We start from the raw sequence: 14,376 nt of genomic DNA on the forward strand, positions 1-14,376 counted from the left end.
TTCATTTAGTTTTCGTCAGTGAAAAAAGGTAGTCGACGAACATTTTTTGTCATAGTATTAGTCGACAAAATCAACACTGCAGCAAAGGCATCAACGCCATCTATTTGTCTGTCGACAGAAAGCCGCCACCATGAGTACCGACGCAGAGATGGAGCAGTACGGCAAGGCTGCCATTTACCTCCGTAAGCCAGAGAAGGAGAGAATGGAGTCTCAGTCTGCCCCCTTTGATGCCAAAACGGCAGCATATGTAGCTGACAAGAAAGAGCTGTACCTCAAGTGTAAAATTCTAAAGAAGGACGGTGCCAAAATCACCGTAGAACTGCTCGGTGATAAGAAGGAGGTATGTACAGGTGTATTCTAACGTCCAATTGTGGCACAGTAGCGCTCTAATCATAACACATTCTAAAGTTTATTTTATTTTATTTTATTTTAGGAAAGAACTGTCGCTGAGGCCGACGTCTCTCCTATGAACCCTCCCAAGTATGACAAGATTGAGGACATGGCCATGATGACCCACCTCAATGAAGCCACTGTCCTGTATAACCTCAAAGAGCGTTATGCAGCATGGATGATCTATGTAAGCTTTTCGTACATGCTAAGAACAGCACAGTGTTGCACCCGTAGATAGCAAAGAAAGAAAAGTACAGACTCAGAGTACAAGTTTAAATTCAAACAAACTCATGGACATGGTTCTGAATTTAACTTGCTCACTGCTACTTGATCCATTGTCCCAGAGATACAGTGTGTGGTACGCTCATTGCTCAGTGCTATGTTGGATGATGTAAATGTTCTCTCTCTGTTCTTTCCCCCCTTCAGACCTACTCCGGCTTGTTTTGTGCAACTGTGAACCCCTACAAGTGGCTCCCAGTGTACGACCAGGAGGTTGTAAATGCCTACAGAGGCAAGAAGCGTATTGAGGCTCCACCCCACATCTACTCTGTCTCTGACAACGCTTATCAGTTCATGCTGATGGGTACGTACTAGTCGGTACAATGTAAAAATATATATTTATATCAGTTTCGAGGAAGAAATCTGATGGGTTGAAAGGGACATCTAGCCGTGTTTAAATAAGAAAATCAGCCTTTTTCAAAGGACATTTTCGGTCATAGCAGCTACATCTGTCATTAAAGAAATTATTGAATATCTTAGTTTGAAATTGAGTTGACATGTTTTTTTAAGGGTAGCTGTTGTATAATCGCAATATTACACGAGGATGTGATTTACCATCATTAACGGCACGCCTGCATTGCTGCAGGAAACTATAATGATCTTGTGCTGTAACTATGATTTATGTTATTTATTTATGTTTTGATTTACATTTTACAGATAAAGAGAACCAGTCTGTCCTTATCACGTAAGTTTCCATCACATAGGCATTAAAAAAAGATCATTGTAGGCCTACACAAATTCACTAACTGTATTTCTGTGAATGTATTCATTTATATCCAGTGGAGAATCCGGTGCTGGAAAGACTGTGAACACCAAGCGTGTCATCCAGTACTTTGCAACAGCTAGTTCTGGTGGAGAGAAATCGGCAGGAGATAGCGGTAAAATCAAGGTATATATGTTGTTGTTTTTTACTTTAACAAATACATATTTTTGAACATAAAGCATTTATTGCAAGATGGCAATTCAGTTTAAAATAATTCTGACCAAACTTTAAACTTAAAACATTCTAGGGGTCACTGGAGGATCAGATTATTGCAGCCAATCCCTTGCTGGAGTCCTATGGTAATGCCAAGACTGTGAGGAATGACAACTCCTCTCGCTTTGTAAGTGTAACATATTATACATATTATTACATATAATTTGAGAAGACCTGCAATAATTCCACAATGTAGATGGATTGGATGCAACAAATTGTGCTATATCAAACAGGGTAAATTCATCAGAATCCATTTCGGCACAACGGGTAAACTGGCCAGTGCTGATATTGAGACATGTAAGTATGAAGTTCAGATGATAAATTATATATGCTTTTATTTGAGGATTACAATTTGAGTAATGCACAACCCATTTAGATTATTATGAGTTATGTACAACCCATTATTATTATAATTATTATTATTATTATTATTATTAGTTATGAGTTATCATGTACAACCCTGAACCCATATAGATCTGCTGGAGAAGTCCAGAGTGACCTACCAGCTTGCTGCAGAGAGAGGTTACCACATCTTTTTCCAGATGATGACCAACCACAAACCTGAGATTGTTGGTAAGTGAAATTACTGACGATGCAGTGAGAACATAAATTGATGAATAAAAACACATGTTCACCCCTTTTTTTACTCCCTTTTCAGAAATGTGTCTGATCACCAGCAACCCCTACGACTTCCCGCTGATCAGCATGGGTGTGGTCACTGTGGCCAGCATTGACGACAAGCTTGAGCTCGAGGCTACTGACGTGAGTGGACATTAATCTTTCTAAGGGTCACTCACTATCTGCACTGCAGTCAGTTGCTCTGCAAAATGTATTCTCTAAAGCAGTGCTTCCCAAAGGTTTTTTTTAGGCTGTGACCCAGACCCCCGACAAGCACTTGGAATTGTTAAGAGTCGAGGCATTATATTTAGTTTGACTCAGTTTCACAGATAAATATTGTGAAAATAGGCGATCTACGTGTTTTGCCTCTTGTTAGTTAATCATTTGTCAATTTGGCCAATGCTTGACATATTTGTTGATTACTTTTGACGCAGTAATGGTCTTATTTGTTTAATTTATTATATAGGTATTACAATTCCTTAAATTGTCAGTTTAGAAATGTGCCGACAGCCTGAATAGATGTATATAGTATGTTGCTTTGTTTACCGTTGAGTGTACAGTTCTAAAGGATCAAGGATGTTTGTTAATCTAATGCCTAATCTGAATCTTTTGAACACATCTCTGCTCATTGACATCAGGAAGCTATTGACATCCTGGGCTTCAACGGTGAGGAGAAACAGCTGATCTACAAGTTCACCGGCGCAGTCATGCACCATGGAGTCATGAGGTTCAAGCAGAAGCAGCGTGAGGAGCAGGCGGAACCTGACGGCACAGAGGGTGAGCTGCACCTTTATGATTATTATTAATCAAACCTAACCAAAATATATCTTCAATATAGTTCCATTATTATTATTAGGGATATCCCGATCTCGTTTCTTTGCTCCCGATTCCGATTATTTGATTTTGAGAATCTGCCGATACCGATCTTTCCCAATCCGAAATTTGTATTTTTCTAGAACACTTTATACCATATCACAACAAAAGAATATGGATAATATGGAATATGGATATAATTGATATTGATACTAGTAGGGATGTCTCGATTACGTTTTTTTGCTCCCGATCCGATTCCGATACATCGAAAATGACGTTATCGGCCCTGTTTTCCGATCACGTTATCGGATCAGGACAATCCTAATTATTATTATTATTATCACTGTTTAGACTGATGATTATTTGGTTAACCTATGATTCTATAGATTACTAGCCTGTGTTGCCCTTGCTTACTGTAAATCGCTCTTTGGATTACGAGCGTCTGCTAAATGCCTAAAATGCAAATTGTATGACCATTTTTTTCCAGAGGCTGACAAGATTGGCTACCTGTTGGGTATCAACTCAGCTGAGATGCTTAAGGCGTATTGCTACCCCAGAGTGAAAGTGGGAAACGAGTATGTCACTAAAGGACAAACTGTGCCACAGGTCAGTACGTTGCATGATTCATATGTTCTGATTTCATACACACTTTATATTCTCCTTCCTTGTTACTGTAAATCGCTCTGGATTAAGAGTTTCCTAAATGTCTAAATTGTAAAGTGTGTAATTCACACCCCTATGAATAATAATATTTCCTTAGGTCATGAACTCAGTCGGTGCCTTGGCCAAGTCCATCTATGAGAAAGAGTTCTTCTGGATGGTCATTAGGATCAACGAGATGCTGGACACCAAGCAGCAGAGAAACTTCTACATCGGTGTGCTGGACATCGCTGGTTTTGAGATCTTTGATGTAAGCATGGACTTGTTTTAAATTAATTAAAATTAGAAGTGATTGGCAATTTGGGCTAATGATATATTTCCCCTCACAGTTCAACACCCTGGAGCAGCTGTGCATCAACTTCACCAATGAGAAACTGCAACAGTTTTTCAACCACACCATGTTTGTTCTGGAACAAGAAGAGTACATGAAAGAGGGAATTCCCTGGGATCTCGTTGACTTCGGCATGGATTTGGCTGTCTGCATTGAGCTGATTGAGAAGGTATACAATTATTATTATATTTGTATGCATTACCATGGACCCAAGTCCAAGTATTGAGAAGGTACACAATTATTTTGTGCTTTAGTTTAATGGACATGATGTTAATATTGTTTTTGGTATCTTTTTTTTGTCTCCTTTACACAGCCCTTGGGTATCTTCTCCATCCTTGAAGAGCAGTGCATGTTCCCGAAGGCTTCAGACAAAACCTTCTCCGACAAGCTGCTTGACCAGCATCTGGGGAAGAACAAGGCATTTGAGAAGCCCAAGCCTGGTAAAGGCAAGGGCGAGGCTCACTTCGCCCTGGTCCACTACGCTGGCACTGTGGACTACAGCGTCACAGGATGGCTGGAGAAGAACAAGGATCCTCTGAACGACTCTGTCATTCAGCTGTTCCAGAAGTCTTCAGTTAAACTGCTCGCTGTGTTCTATCCCCCACCTGAGCCTGAAGGTATGTTTATTCATATAATATAATATAATGTGTTCTGGGATGCTGGGAACTGTTTGGGGCCTTTAGCATGCTGGGTTATTATGGCTGTTTAAAGGCCAGCCAACAGGAACACCGAGGGACTGGACTCAAGCAATTACAGTCTGTCCCTATTATAAACTCTCAGAATCTGGCAAGAAGGAAGGCATTTTCATTCTGTAGGACTAATGATAACTCATGATTCTAACAAATATAAACAGATAATACAAAGAAGGGAGGCAAGAAGAAGGGTGGTTCCATGCAGACTGTGTCTAGCGCTTTCAGGGTAAGAATTTGTATTTATTATTATCAACATTATATTCCTGTAAGAATGAAGCATTATTATTATGAACATTATATAAGAAATAGGCACGTCTCATGTTGGAATTAAACGATTTCCGTTGTGGCTGATGTTTAAAATAGGGGTTGTGGTTAATGTATGTTTTAGAAAAACCTAAATCTGAAAAGTAACTAGTATCTAAAGAGTTCAAATAATTGCAGAGGAGGAAAAATTACAATATTGTATGACTTTTTTACTAATAACAAGCCAAATTGGCTCTTTTACGTCTCAATAGGCAAACTTGCATATGTTGATGACAAACCTGAGGAGCACCCATCCTCACTTTGTGCGTTGCCTGATTCCCAACGAGTCCAAGACTCCAGGTAAACACAGAAAATACAAATGTAGACTATGATTGATTGTGAGGCAATTCAATGCAACTTGGCTAGAGTTTGTTCTTCTAATAACGAAGCAACATCTACTGTATACAGGCCTTATGGAGAACTTCCTGGTCATCCATCAGCTGAGGTGTAACGGTGTCCTGGAGGGCATCAGGATCTGTAGAAAGGGCTTCCCCAGCAGGATCCCATACGCTGACTTCAAGCAGAGGTATTTATTCCTTTTTCCAGCAGCTTTTAAGTTCCAAACATAATAACGCAAAATGACCCACTTTTACAAAGTAAAAAATAAAAAAATTACCACATGCCAGAGCAAAATGACCAAGAACTTTTATAAAACAGGTACAAAGTACTGAACGCCAGCGCGTGCCCTGACGGCGCGTTCATGGACAACAAGAAAGCTTCAGAGAAGCTGCTCGGGTCCATTGATGTCCCTGTTGAGGAGTACAAGTTTGGACACACCAAGGTAAATACACTGAATCTGGTTTAAAGATGGGGTGCCATAGTTTTGCACTTTTTCTGTTTTGTATGTGTCAAAGGAGTAGGAGTTAACATTACTCTAATAGATTGTTTGTAACATTGTGTTCAGGTGTTCTTCAAAGCTGGTCTGCTGGGTACGCTAGAGGAGATGCGAGATGAAAAGCTGTTCACTCTGGTCACCATGACTCAGGCTCTCGGACGAGCTTACCTCATGAGGAAGGAGTTTGTGAAGATGATGAAGACAAGGTACTTTGAAAACATAAATTTAATATTGGAAACAATTTGTAAGTAAACTTTGTCATTGCTGTTCAATGAAAGAAATGTAAAGTGTCAAATCACTAATAAAATATCAAACATTGCCGAACAAGCTTTTGGTGACGGTGGCAAGGAAAAAACAAGAGAAGAACCCTCGAGCAGTAATAACAACAATAGTAACAACTATGACACAATAATATAAACTATAGTCACAGCCTGCAGTATTACCTGGAAACCCTCGATCATGATCCACTGAAACTGTTTTCCACAGAGACGCTGTTTACACCATCCAGTTCAACCTCCGCTCGTTCGTCTCTGTGAAACACTGGCCATGGATGAAGGTCTACTACAAGATCAAGCCTCTTCTGCAGAGCGCTGAGACTGAGAAGGAGCTGTCAGCGATGAAGGAGAACTATGAAAAGATGACGACTGACCTGGCCACTGCCCTGGCCTCGAAGAAGAACCTGGAAGAGAAGCTGGTGGCTCTGGTGCAGGAGAAGAATGGCCTTGCACTGGCAGCGTCATCAGTAAGTAGCTACTTAAACATTGTCTGTCCAGTGTCCGACAGTGTGCGGGACCCCTTGTTTGTTTTTCAAAGATACCCTTGCTAATTATATGTTTATCATCCGATCTTATATATGTTATGATATCTAATGTAGGTGGCATGGCAGTCCCCCAAGGAGGCAGCTGCAAAACAAATCTGATATATCTCACCCAGAACAAATGCTCGACATGTCCCTCACGTATCCTTTTCAATGACAACTAGGGAGACGAGGCTCTGAATGATGCTGAGGAGAGATGTGAGGGTCTTATTAAAAGTAAGATCCAGTTGGAGGCAAAGCTCAAAGAGACGAGCGAGAGACTGGAGGACGAGGAGGAGATGAACGCTGAACTGACCGCCAAGAAGAGGAAACTGGAGGACGAATGCTCTGAGCTCAAGAAGGACATCGACGACCTGGAACTCACCTTGGCCAAAGTGGAGAAAGAGAAACACGCCACTGAAAACAAGGTATAGATTATACACTGTAGCCGTCTTGTCAAGTTATAGAACAATAACGATCAATTCACGATGGTACACTCTAGCATAGCGGTCTTATCAAGTTCTAGAACAATAATGACCCATTCATTGTGCTTCTTCGCCTAAAGGTGAAAAACCTGACCGAGGAGATGGCCTCCCAGGACGAGGGTCTTGCTAAGCTGACCAAGGAGAAGAAGGCGCTCCAAGAAGCACATCAGCAGACCCTGGATGACCTGCAGTCAGAAGAGGACAAGGTCAACACTCTGACCAAGGCCAAGACGAAGCTGGAACAGCAAGTTGACGACGTGAGTTTATCAAGTCAATTGGATGTTTCGAATTTGAATACAGTGTGTTTATTGTCGTACCGAATAATAAGACAAATATATTGCTGTGCAGTTGGAGGGTTCTCTGGAGCAAGAGAAGAAGCTCCGCATGGACCTCGAGAGAACCAAGAGAAAGCTTGAGGGAGATCTGAAACTGGCCCAGGAAGCCATCATGGATCTGGAGAATGACAAGCAGCAGTCTGATGAGAAGATAAAGAAGTAATGTGCAGCACAATCTTAACTATAAATGCACCATGTCTCTGTCTGTTTGTGTACGTACGTCTGTAATCCACATAACTCGAGAACTGTTCACATTCCATGGATGATGAAATTAAATATGATATAATATATACTAATATATAATATGATGAAATATGATCATGAAATATGATATCCAAGAAAATGGATCGAGCAAATCATAAAAAAAAATCATCTAGAGATCTAAAGGTTAGAGGTCTTTTGACGAATGAGTGTGAGCTTCAGTTCCTCAGGGATCCTCACAACCCTCTACCCTCCACCGAAATTCGTGAAAAACGATAGCTCAGAAATGTCAAAACTGTTAAAACGGCGGAATATTTACGTTAACAATAAGGGGTCTATGCCCTTCGGGCTGTACCCCTAATAATAATATGAAATGCCATGGAGAAAAACTACCACTAACATATGTATATATATTACTGTATTCCATAGGAAGGAGTTTGAAGTATGCCAGCTTCTGAGTAAGATTGAGGATGAGCAATCTATGGGGGCCCAGCTGCAGAAGAAGATCAAAGAACTCCAGGTATAATTTTTTTATGATTGATAAGTAAATTAGGATTTTAGTGATAAGTGTAAACTAGGATTCTAATATGTCCATTAATTTGAAAGGCTCGTATTGAAGAACTGGAGGAGGAGATCGAGGCAGAGCGTGCCGCTCGGGCCAAGGTTGAGAAGCAGAGAGCCGATCTCTCCAGGGAACTGGAGGAGATCAGCGAGAGGCTGGAGGAGGCTGGTGGTGCCACCGTCGCTCAGATCGAGATGAACAAGAAGCGCGAGGCTGAGTTCCAGAAGCTGCGCCGTGACCTCGAAGAGTCCACCCTGCAGCATGAGGCCACTGCTTCTGCTCTCCGTAAGAAACAGGCGGACAGCGTCGCAGAGCTGGGCGAGCAGATCGACAACCTCCAGCGCGTCAAGCAGAAGCTGGAGAAGGAGAAGAGTGAATACAAGATGGAGATCGATGACCTGTCGAGCAACATGGAGGCCGTCGCTAAGGCAAAGGTAGAATAGATTGCATTTGTGTTAATTCTTGACAAAATACTTCAGGGGGGAAAAAAAGAGGGAATACATTGTAGGTTACTTCAGTGATTGAATGTGTCCAATGTTAACAGGGAAATCTTGAGAAGATGTGCCGCACCCTTGAGGACCAACTCAGTGAAATCAAGTCCAAGAGTGATGAGAATGTTCGCCAGATCAATGATATTGGAGCTCAGAGAGCAAGACTGTTGACTGAAAATGGTAAATGTGCACTATTTTTCATTTAGGCACAATTAGGCACATTTCTTGATTAGAGATAATGCTTTGATCAGCAGTTCTCCCAGGAATATAAGGAATATGTATTGATCAAAGATTATTTACATGATTGAAACTAACATAAAAATGTCGAACCAGGTGAGTTTGGTCGTCAACTTGAGGAGAAAGAAGCTCTGGTCTCTCAGCTCACCAGAGGCAAGCAGGCCTTCACCCAGCAGATTGAGGAGTTGAAGAGACTTGTTGAAGAGGAGGTTAAGGTGAGGCAGCCTTTTCTTTTATTTGTTTATATGAATAGGCCTAATTCCGTCTTTTTGTAATTTTATCCGTCTGACATTATTTTGGCATTTTTTTCTTTCGCCAGGCAAAGAACGCCCTCGCCCACGCCGTGCAATCAGCTCGCCACGACTGTGACCTCCTGAGGGAGCAGTTTGAGGAGGAGCAAGAGGCCAAGGCTGAGCTGCAGCGTGGAATGTCCAAGGCCAACGCTGAGGTGTCTCAGTGGAGGAGCAAGTACGAGACTGACGCTGTCCAACGCACCGAGGAGCTGGAGGAGGCCAAGTAAGTGATCAGTGTTGTTCACACCAGTGGTTTTTAACCAGCGGTCCTTGAGGGGGTTAACTTCCAGGTGGTCCCAAGCTAAATGATGGAGAGTTGGTAACTAAAATGGACCCTTATAGATTTTTAACTCCATGAATGAAACCAAATGGACCCGTATTGGTTTCATTGTACGCTCATTGTACGCGCTCAAGAGTTAGATTATTGTTAGACATCTGCATTACTTAATTTACAAGATGTCTACACGATTAGAAAATGTATATTTTTATATATTTTTGATCAACCTGTTCAACCCTGTAGGCTACTATGGTACCACATCAAAATCGTATCCAACAACAAAATATCCTTTAGCTTCAGGTCTGCGAGGCTAGAACTCATCAAATGGTGGTCCGTGGCTCAAATGCTGAATGAATAATGGGCCTTGATATGAAAAAGGTTCCCCTCACTGTAACAAAATGTTGCTCACACTGATTCGATTCTATTCAAAACCGACCAACAGGAAGAAGCTCGCCCAGCGTCTCCAGGAGGCCGAGGAGCAAATCGAGGCAGTGAATTCCAAGTGTGCCTCTCTGGAGAAGACCAAGCAGAGACTCCAGGGTGAAGTGGAAGACCTCATGATCGATGTGGAGAGGGCCAACGGTTTGGCCGCCAACCTCGACAAGAAACAGAGGAACTTCGATAAGGTGCTTTGACATACATTATTTTAAAACATAAATCATTCTTGCCTCCTTAAAGTCGGGGTAATTGACACATTTAAAATGCTGTGCAGGTCCTTAAAGAAAGGGTAAATGACACATTTCATTACTGCTCCTGTGCAGGTCTTGGCAGAATGGAAGCAGAAACATGAAGAGGGCAATGCAGAGTTGGAGGGAGCGCAGAAAGAGGCTCGTAGTCTCGGCACCGAGTTGTTTAAGATGAAGAACTCCTACGAAGAGTCCCTGGACCAACTGGAGACCATGAAGCGTGAGAACAAGAACCTGCAACGTGAGTTTTCTCTACATCATTCTTTTAATAACTGTACAAAAAAAGAGGGGGGAGGGAATAAAAATAAATAAAAGAAAGATCAATTGCAATGCAAATACAAAATAATTGCTGAATGGAAAGTTAATTCTCTCATTATTTTCAACCCACTGCAGAGGAGATCTCAGACATGACTGAACAGATCGGTGAGACTGGAAAGAACATCCATGAGCTGGAGAAGTCAAAGAAACAAGTGGAGACAGAGAAGTCAGAGATCCAGACAGCCCTGGAGGAAGCTGAGGTAACACTTTTAGCTCCTAGATGAACAATGCACCATATTTTAGATTTCTTGCAACAGGTTTTATATTCAAATAGTGTAGGAGTAATGAGTATATGATCAATGTTACATTAAAACATCCTATAGCCTCCCCCTGGCCAGCCTGATGGAGGGGAAAGGAACTGGTTGGAATAACGTGTTCCTTCCACACGCCACGTCCAACCAGGAAACTCCCCCCTGTCAGGTGTAAAGGAGCAACTTGGACACTCAGGCATGAAGGAAGCATGAGTTCAAGTCCGTTGCTCTCCCCATGTCCCCCATATATGGGGACTAGGTTGGCGGAGGGTGTGTAGAGCCCAGGATCACATTATATAATTGACACAGGGGTGAAATATGGGTTACAAAATCGTGGGATAAAATAAAAAAAAACAAACATCCTATAACCTTTTGATCCCGTATTACATTTCAGGGTACTCTGGAGCACGAGGAGTCTAAGATTCTCCGGGTCCAGCTGGAGCTCAACCAGATCAAGGGTGAGGTGGACAGAAAGCTGGCAGAGAAGGATGAAGAGATGGAGCAGATCAAGAGGAACAGCCAGAGGGTGACCGACACCATGCAGAGTACTCTGGACTCTGAGGTCAGGAGCAGAAACGATGCCCTGAGAATCAAGAAGAAGATGGAGGGAGACCTGAACGAGATGGAGGTTCAGCTGAGCCACGCCAACCGCCAGGCTGCCGAGGCCCAGAAGCAGCTGAGGAACGTCCAGGGACAGCTTAAGGTGCAAGACACATTCAAACAACGGAACTTCTCCGAATATCTGAACACATTCTGATGTTTCTCTCAACATGACCACCTCAAATGTGATTTGTTTTAGGATGCCCAACTGCACCTCGACGATGCTTGCAGAGGCCAGGATGACGTGAAGGAACAAGCCGCCATGGTGGAGCGCAGGAACGGCCTCATGGTCGCCGAGATCGAGGAGCTGCGAGTGGCTCTGGAACAGACGGAGAGAGGCCGCAAAGTGGCCGAGCAAGAACTGATAGACGCCAGTGAACGTGCTGGCCTGTTGCACTCCCAGGTAAGTCCATGAAAAAAAACTCTCAACATATCCAACATACAAGTCGTGCACACAAACATTGCTAAACCGAATCTTTATTTTCTTTTTTTTAGAACACAAGCCTTTTGAACACCAAGAAGAAACTTGAAACCGACCTGATGCAGGTCCAAGGTGAAGTGGACGACAGTGTTCAAGAAGCAAGGAACGCTGAGGAGAAGGCCAAGAAGGCCATCACTGATGTAAGTTAGGAGCTCCACCCCTTATCTATTCTACCATTCACATATATATACATATACATATAAACCCATTTAGACCTGGTGTAACCTATACGTTGTTATACCTTTCATTGTTGTTATACCTTTCATACCACCTCTGTGTCTCATACACCTGTGTTTCATATAGCATCATCATTTTGTATATATTTTATTAGGTTATCAGAAAACCTTATGTTAGGTTATAGAATCGGCCTCAGATAATATCTATCGAGTCTGGTCTCGAGTCCACATTTTCATGTATTTTATCTCCTTTCCAGGCTGCCATGATGGCCGAGGAGCTGAAGAAGGAGCAGGACACCAGCTCTCACCTGGAGAGGATGAAGAAGAACCTGGAGGTCTCGGTCAAGGACCTGCAGCACCGCCTCGACGAGGCTGAGAACCTGGCCATGAAAGGAGGCAAGAAGCAGCTCCAGAAACTGGAAGTCAGGGTAAGGTGTAGTTTTACTTCAACACGGCTTATAGTCAATGAAATATTAAGAATAAATCATTTCATAATGTATCATTCAACTGTGAAGGTGCGAGAACTGGAGGCAGAGGTTGAAAATGCAGGGCGAGGCGGAGCAGACGCTATTAAAGGTGTCCGCAAGTACGAGAGGAGAGTGAAGGAGCTGTCATACCAGGTACACTACTATATTATCATGCTCACTTTAATGACCATCATGCCACCGACAAAATGAACAGAGATCGCATGGACATACAACTAACGTTATAAATTCTCTCTCACTTCAGACTGAAGAGGACAAGAAAAATCTTGCCAGGCTTCAGGATCTGGTAGACAAGCTGCAGACGAAGGTGAAGGCCTACAAGAGGCAGGCGGAGGAAGCGGTAAGACAAATCTACGTCTTTGTGACGTGTGGTGTTATCATAGTTTAACTACAGGAATCACTTATGTAATGTCAACATGACAAACAACAGAGCATTGTTCAGTATCCATCTTGCTGCTTTCCACGAGCGGCACATTGCATTTCTAGCTTGCCATGCTTGTGCTGTATGACACGCACACAGTGAAACTGCACTGCCCACATGGGCGTTGTAGAACCTGGGACTGTAACATGGGTGCTGAAAGAAGCATGCTGCTGCTGCTAAACAAGGCACACATGCTGCGGACACAGGCAATGTGTTTCAGGCATAACAGTAAAACATTTCCAAAATAGACTACAGAAATCATTGAATGTTGTTTCCTGTAAGCTGAGAATCTTTTTGGCTCGGGGTGCCGAACAAGAACAAAGCCATGATAGTGCCATTCCAATGAATACCTGTTGAGGCTAATTCTTGTGGTCCCAAGGCACTCATGAAAATGCTGCATGGGCCACTGTAATAGCCACAACCGCACAATACAATTTTCTGAAATCGTCTTGTTTGGATTCTAATTGCAAGGTGCTCTTAAGCTCTTTTCAAATATTGAGGCTTTGAACCATGTCTATCATATTGTAGGAGGAAGCAGCCAACTCTCACCTGACCAAGAGCAGGAAGATTCAGCATGAGCTAGAAGAGGCGGAGGAGCGTGCAGACATCGCTGAAGGCCAGGTCAACAAGATGAGAACTAAAAGTCGTGACGCCAAGGTAATACATGTTCAATATGAACTGAAGGTTCATTATCTTCAACTAAGATTTATCTAAAGATTCATATTGAATATCTATCTAACATTATTGTCCTATCGTTGCAGGGAAAAGAAGCTGCTGAATAAGTTCTCCAATTCAAGTCACCGGCGTACAAAGTCATAAAATATGACCCATTGTATTCAATAAAGGTGAAACAACAATATGTTGTTTCTTATTCAAGGGACCATACAGTCATAAAATATGACCCACTGTATTCAATAAAGGTGGCAAGAATAGTATCCTGTTGTTTCTTGTATTCATTACTTTGTCTTGTGAATACCTTTTTGTGAGGTTTGAATTCTGGGTCCAAATCACATGTCCACAATACCATTTTATAAACCCATTGCAAAGTATAGTGCACTTAAACAGAGGGTAGCAGCATGCACAAATAAATACATTCACTTTCTAGGTTAAGTTTCTAGGTGAATGTATGAAGGCGCAATTGGAGCACGAGTTAAGAGTGCTCTACAAAAATGGGCGCATTTCCCCAATGGGAGACGCAACTTTGGTTACGGCATGTAAACCTTACCCCTCCCACTGCCATGTTTTGAGTAGGCCTGCTTTGGTTAACGCAAATTGAGCTAGGGGATGCACTGCCAGCTGTTGTGTATCTCAGTGTGTAGCGTGTGCATTGTCCAGGGGCTCTTAGTTTCAACAACAATTCACTCAGTCATTCGTCCCAAAGTGT

At 42.4% G+C, this 14,376-nt stretch overlaps 1 protein-coding gene across 1 annotated transcript; it reads left to right on the forward strand.

Annotated features, from left to right (window-relative positions):
- Positions 1-469: 469 nt before the first annotated feature.
- LOC306917575 (myosin heavy chain, fast skeletal muscle-like) lies at positions 470-13,774 on the forward strand (the record flags this gene model as incomplete). Its single annotated transcript, XM_079495871.1, has 38 exons — positions 470-577; positions 817-973; positions 1,327-1,354; positions 1,450-1,558; positions 1,680-1,772; positions 1,879-1,942; positions 2,120-2,218; positions 2,304-2,407; positions 2,902-3,040; positions 3,564-3,682; positions 3,837-3,986; positions 4,066-4,236; positions 4,381-4,684; positions 4,921-4,985; positions 5,275-5,362; positions 5,471-5,588; positions 5,720-5,843; positions 5,967-6,103; positions 6,384-6,639; positions 6,879-7,121; positions 7,259-7,435; positions 7,527-7,672; positions 8,144-8,234; positions 8,321-8,710; positions 8,821-8,947; positions 9,101-9,219; positions 9,324-9,520; positions 10,017-10,200; positions 10,336-10,501; positions 10,654-10,778; positions 11,224-11,532; positions 11,629-11,832; positions 11,925-12,050; positions 12,344-12,514; positions 12,602-12,706; positions 12,816-12,911; positions 13,521-13,649; positions 13,754-13,774. Exons 1-38 carry the CDS (start codon positions 500-502, stop codon positions 13,772-13,774), a joined length of 5,529 nt encoding a protein of 1,842 aa, XP_079351997.1. The 5' UTR covers positions 470-499.
- Between the last annotated feature and the right edge of the window lie 602 nt (positions 13,775-14,376).

This window comes from Electrona antarctica (assembly GCF_951216825.1).
Source record: "Electrona antarctica genome assembly, chromosome: 24".
Classification (NCBI taxonomy): Eukaryota; Metazoa; Chordata; class Actinopteri; order Myctophiformes; family Myctophidae; genus Electrona; species Electrona antarctica.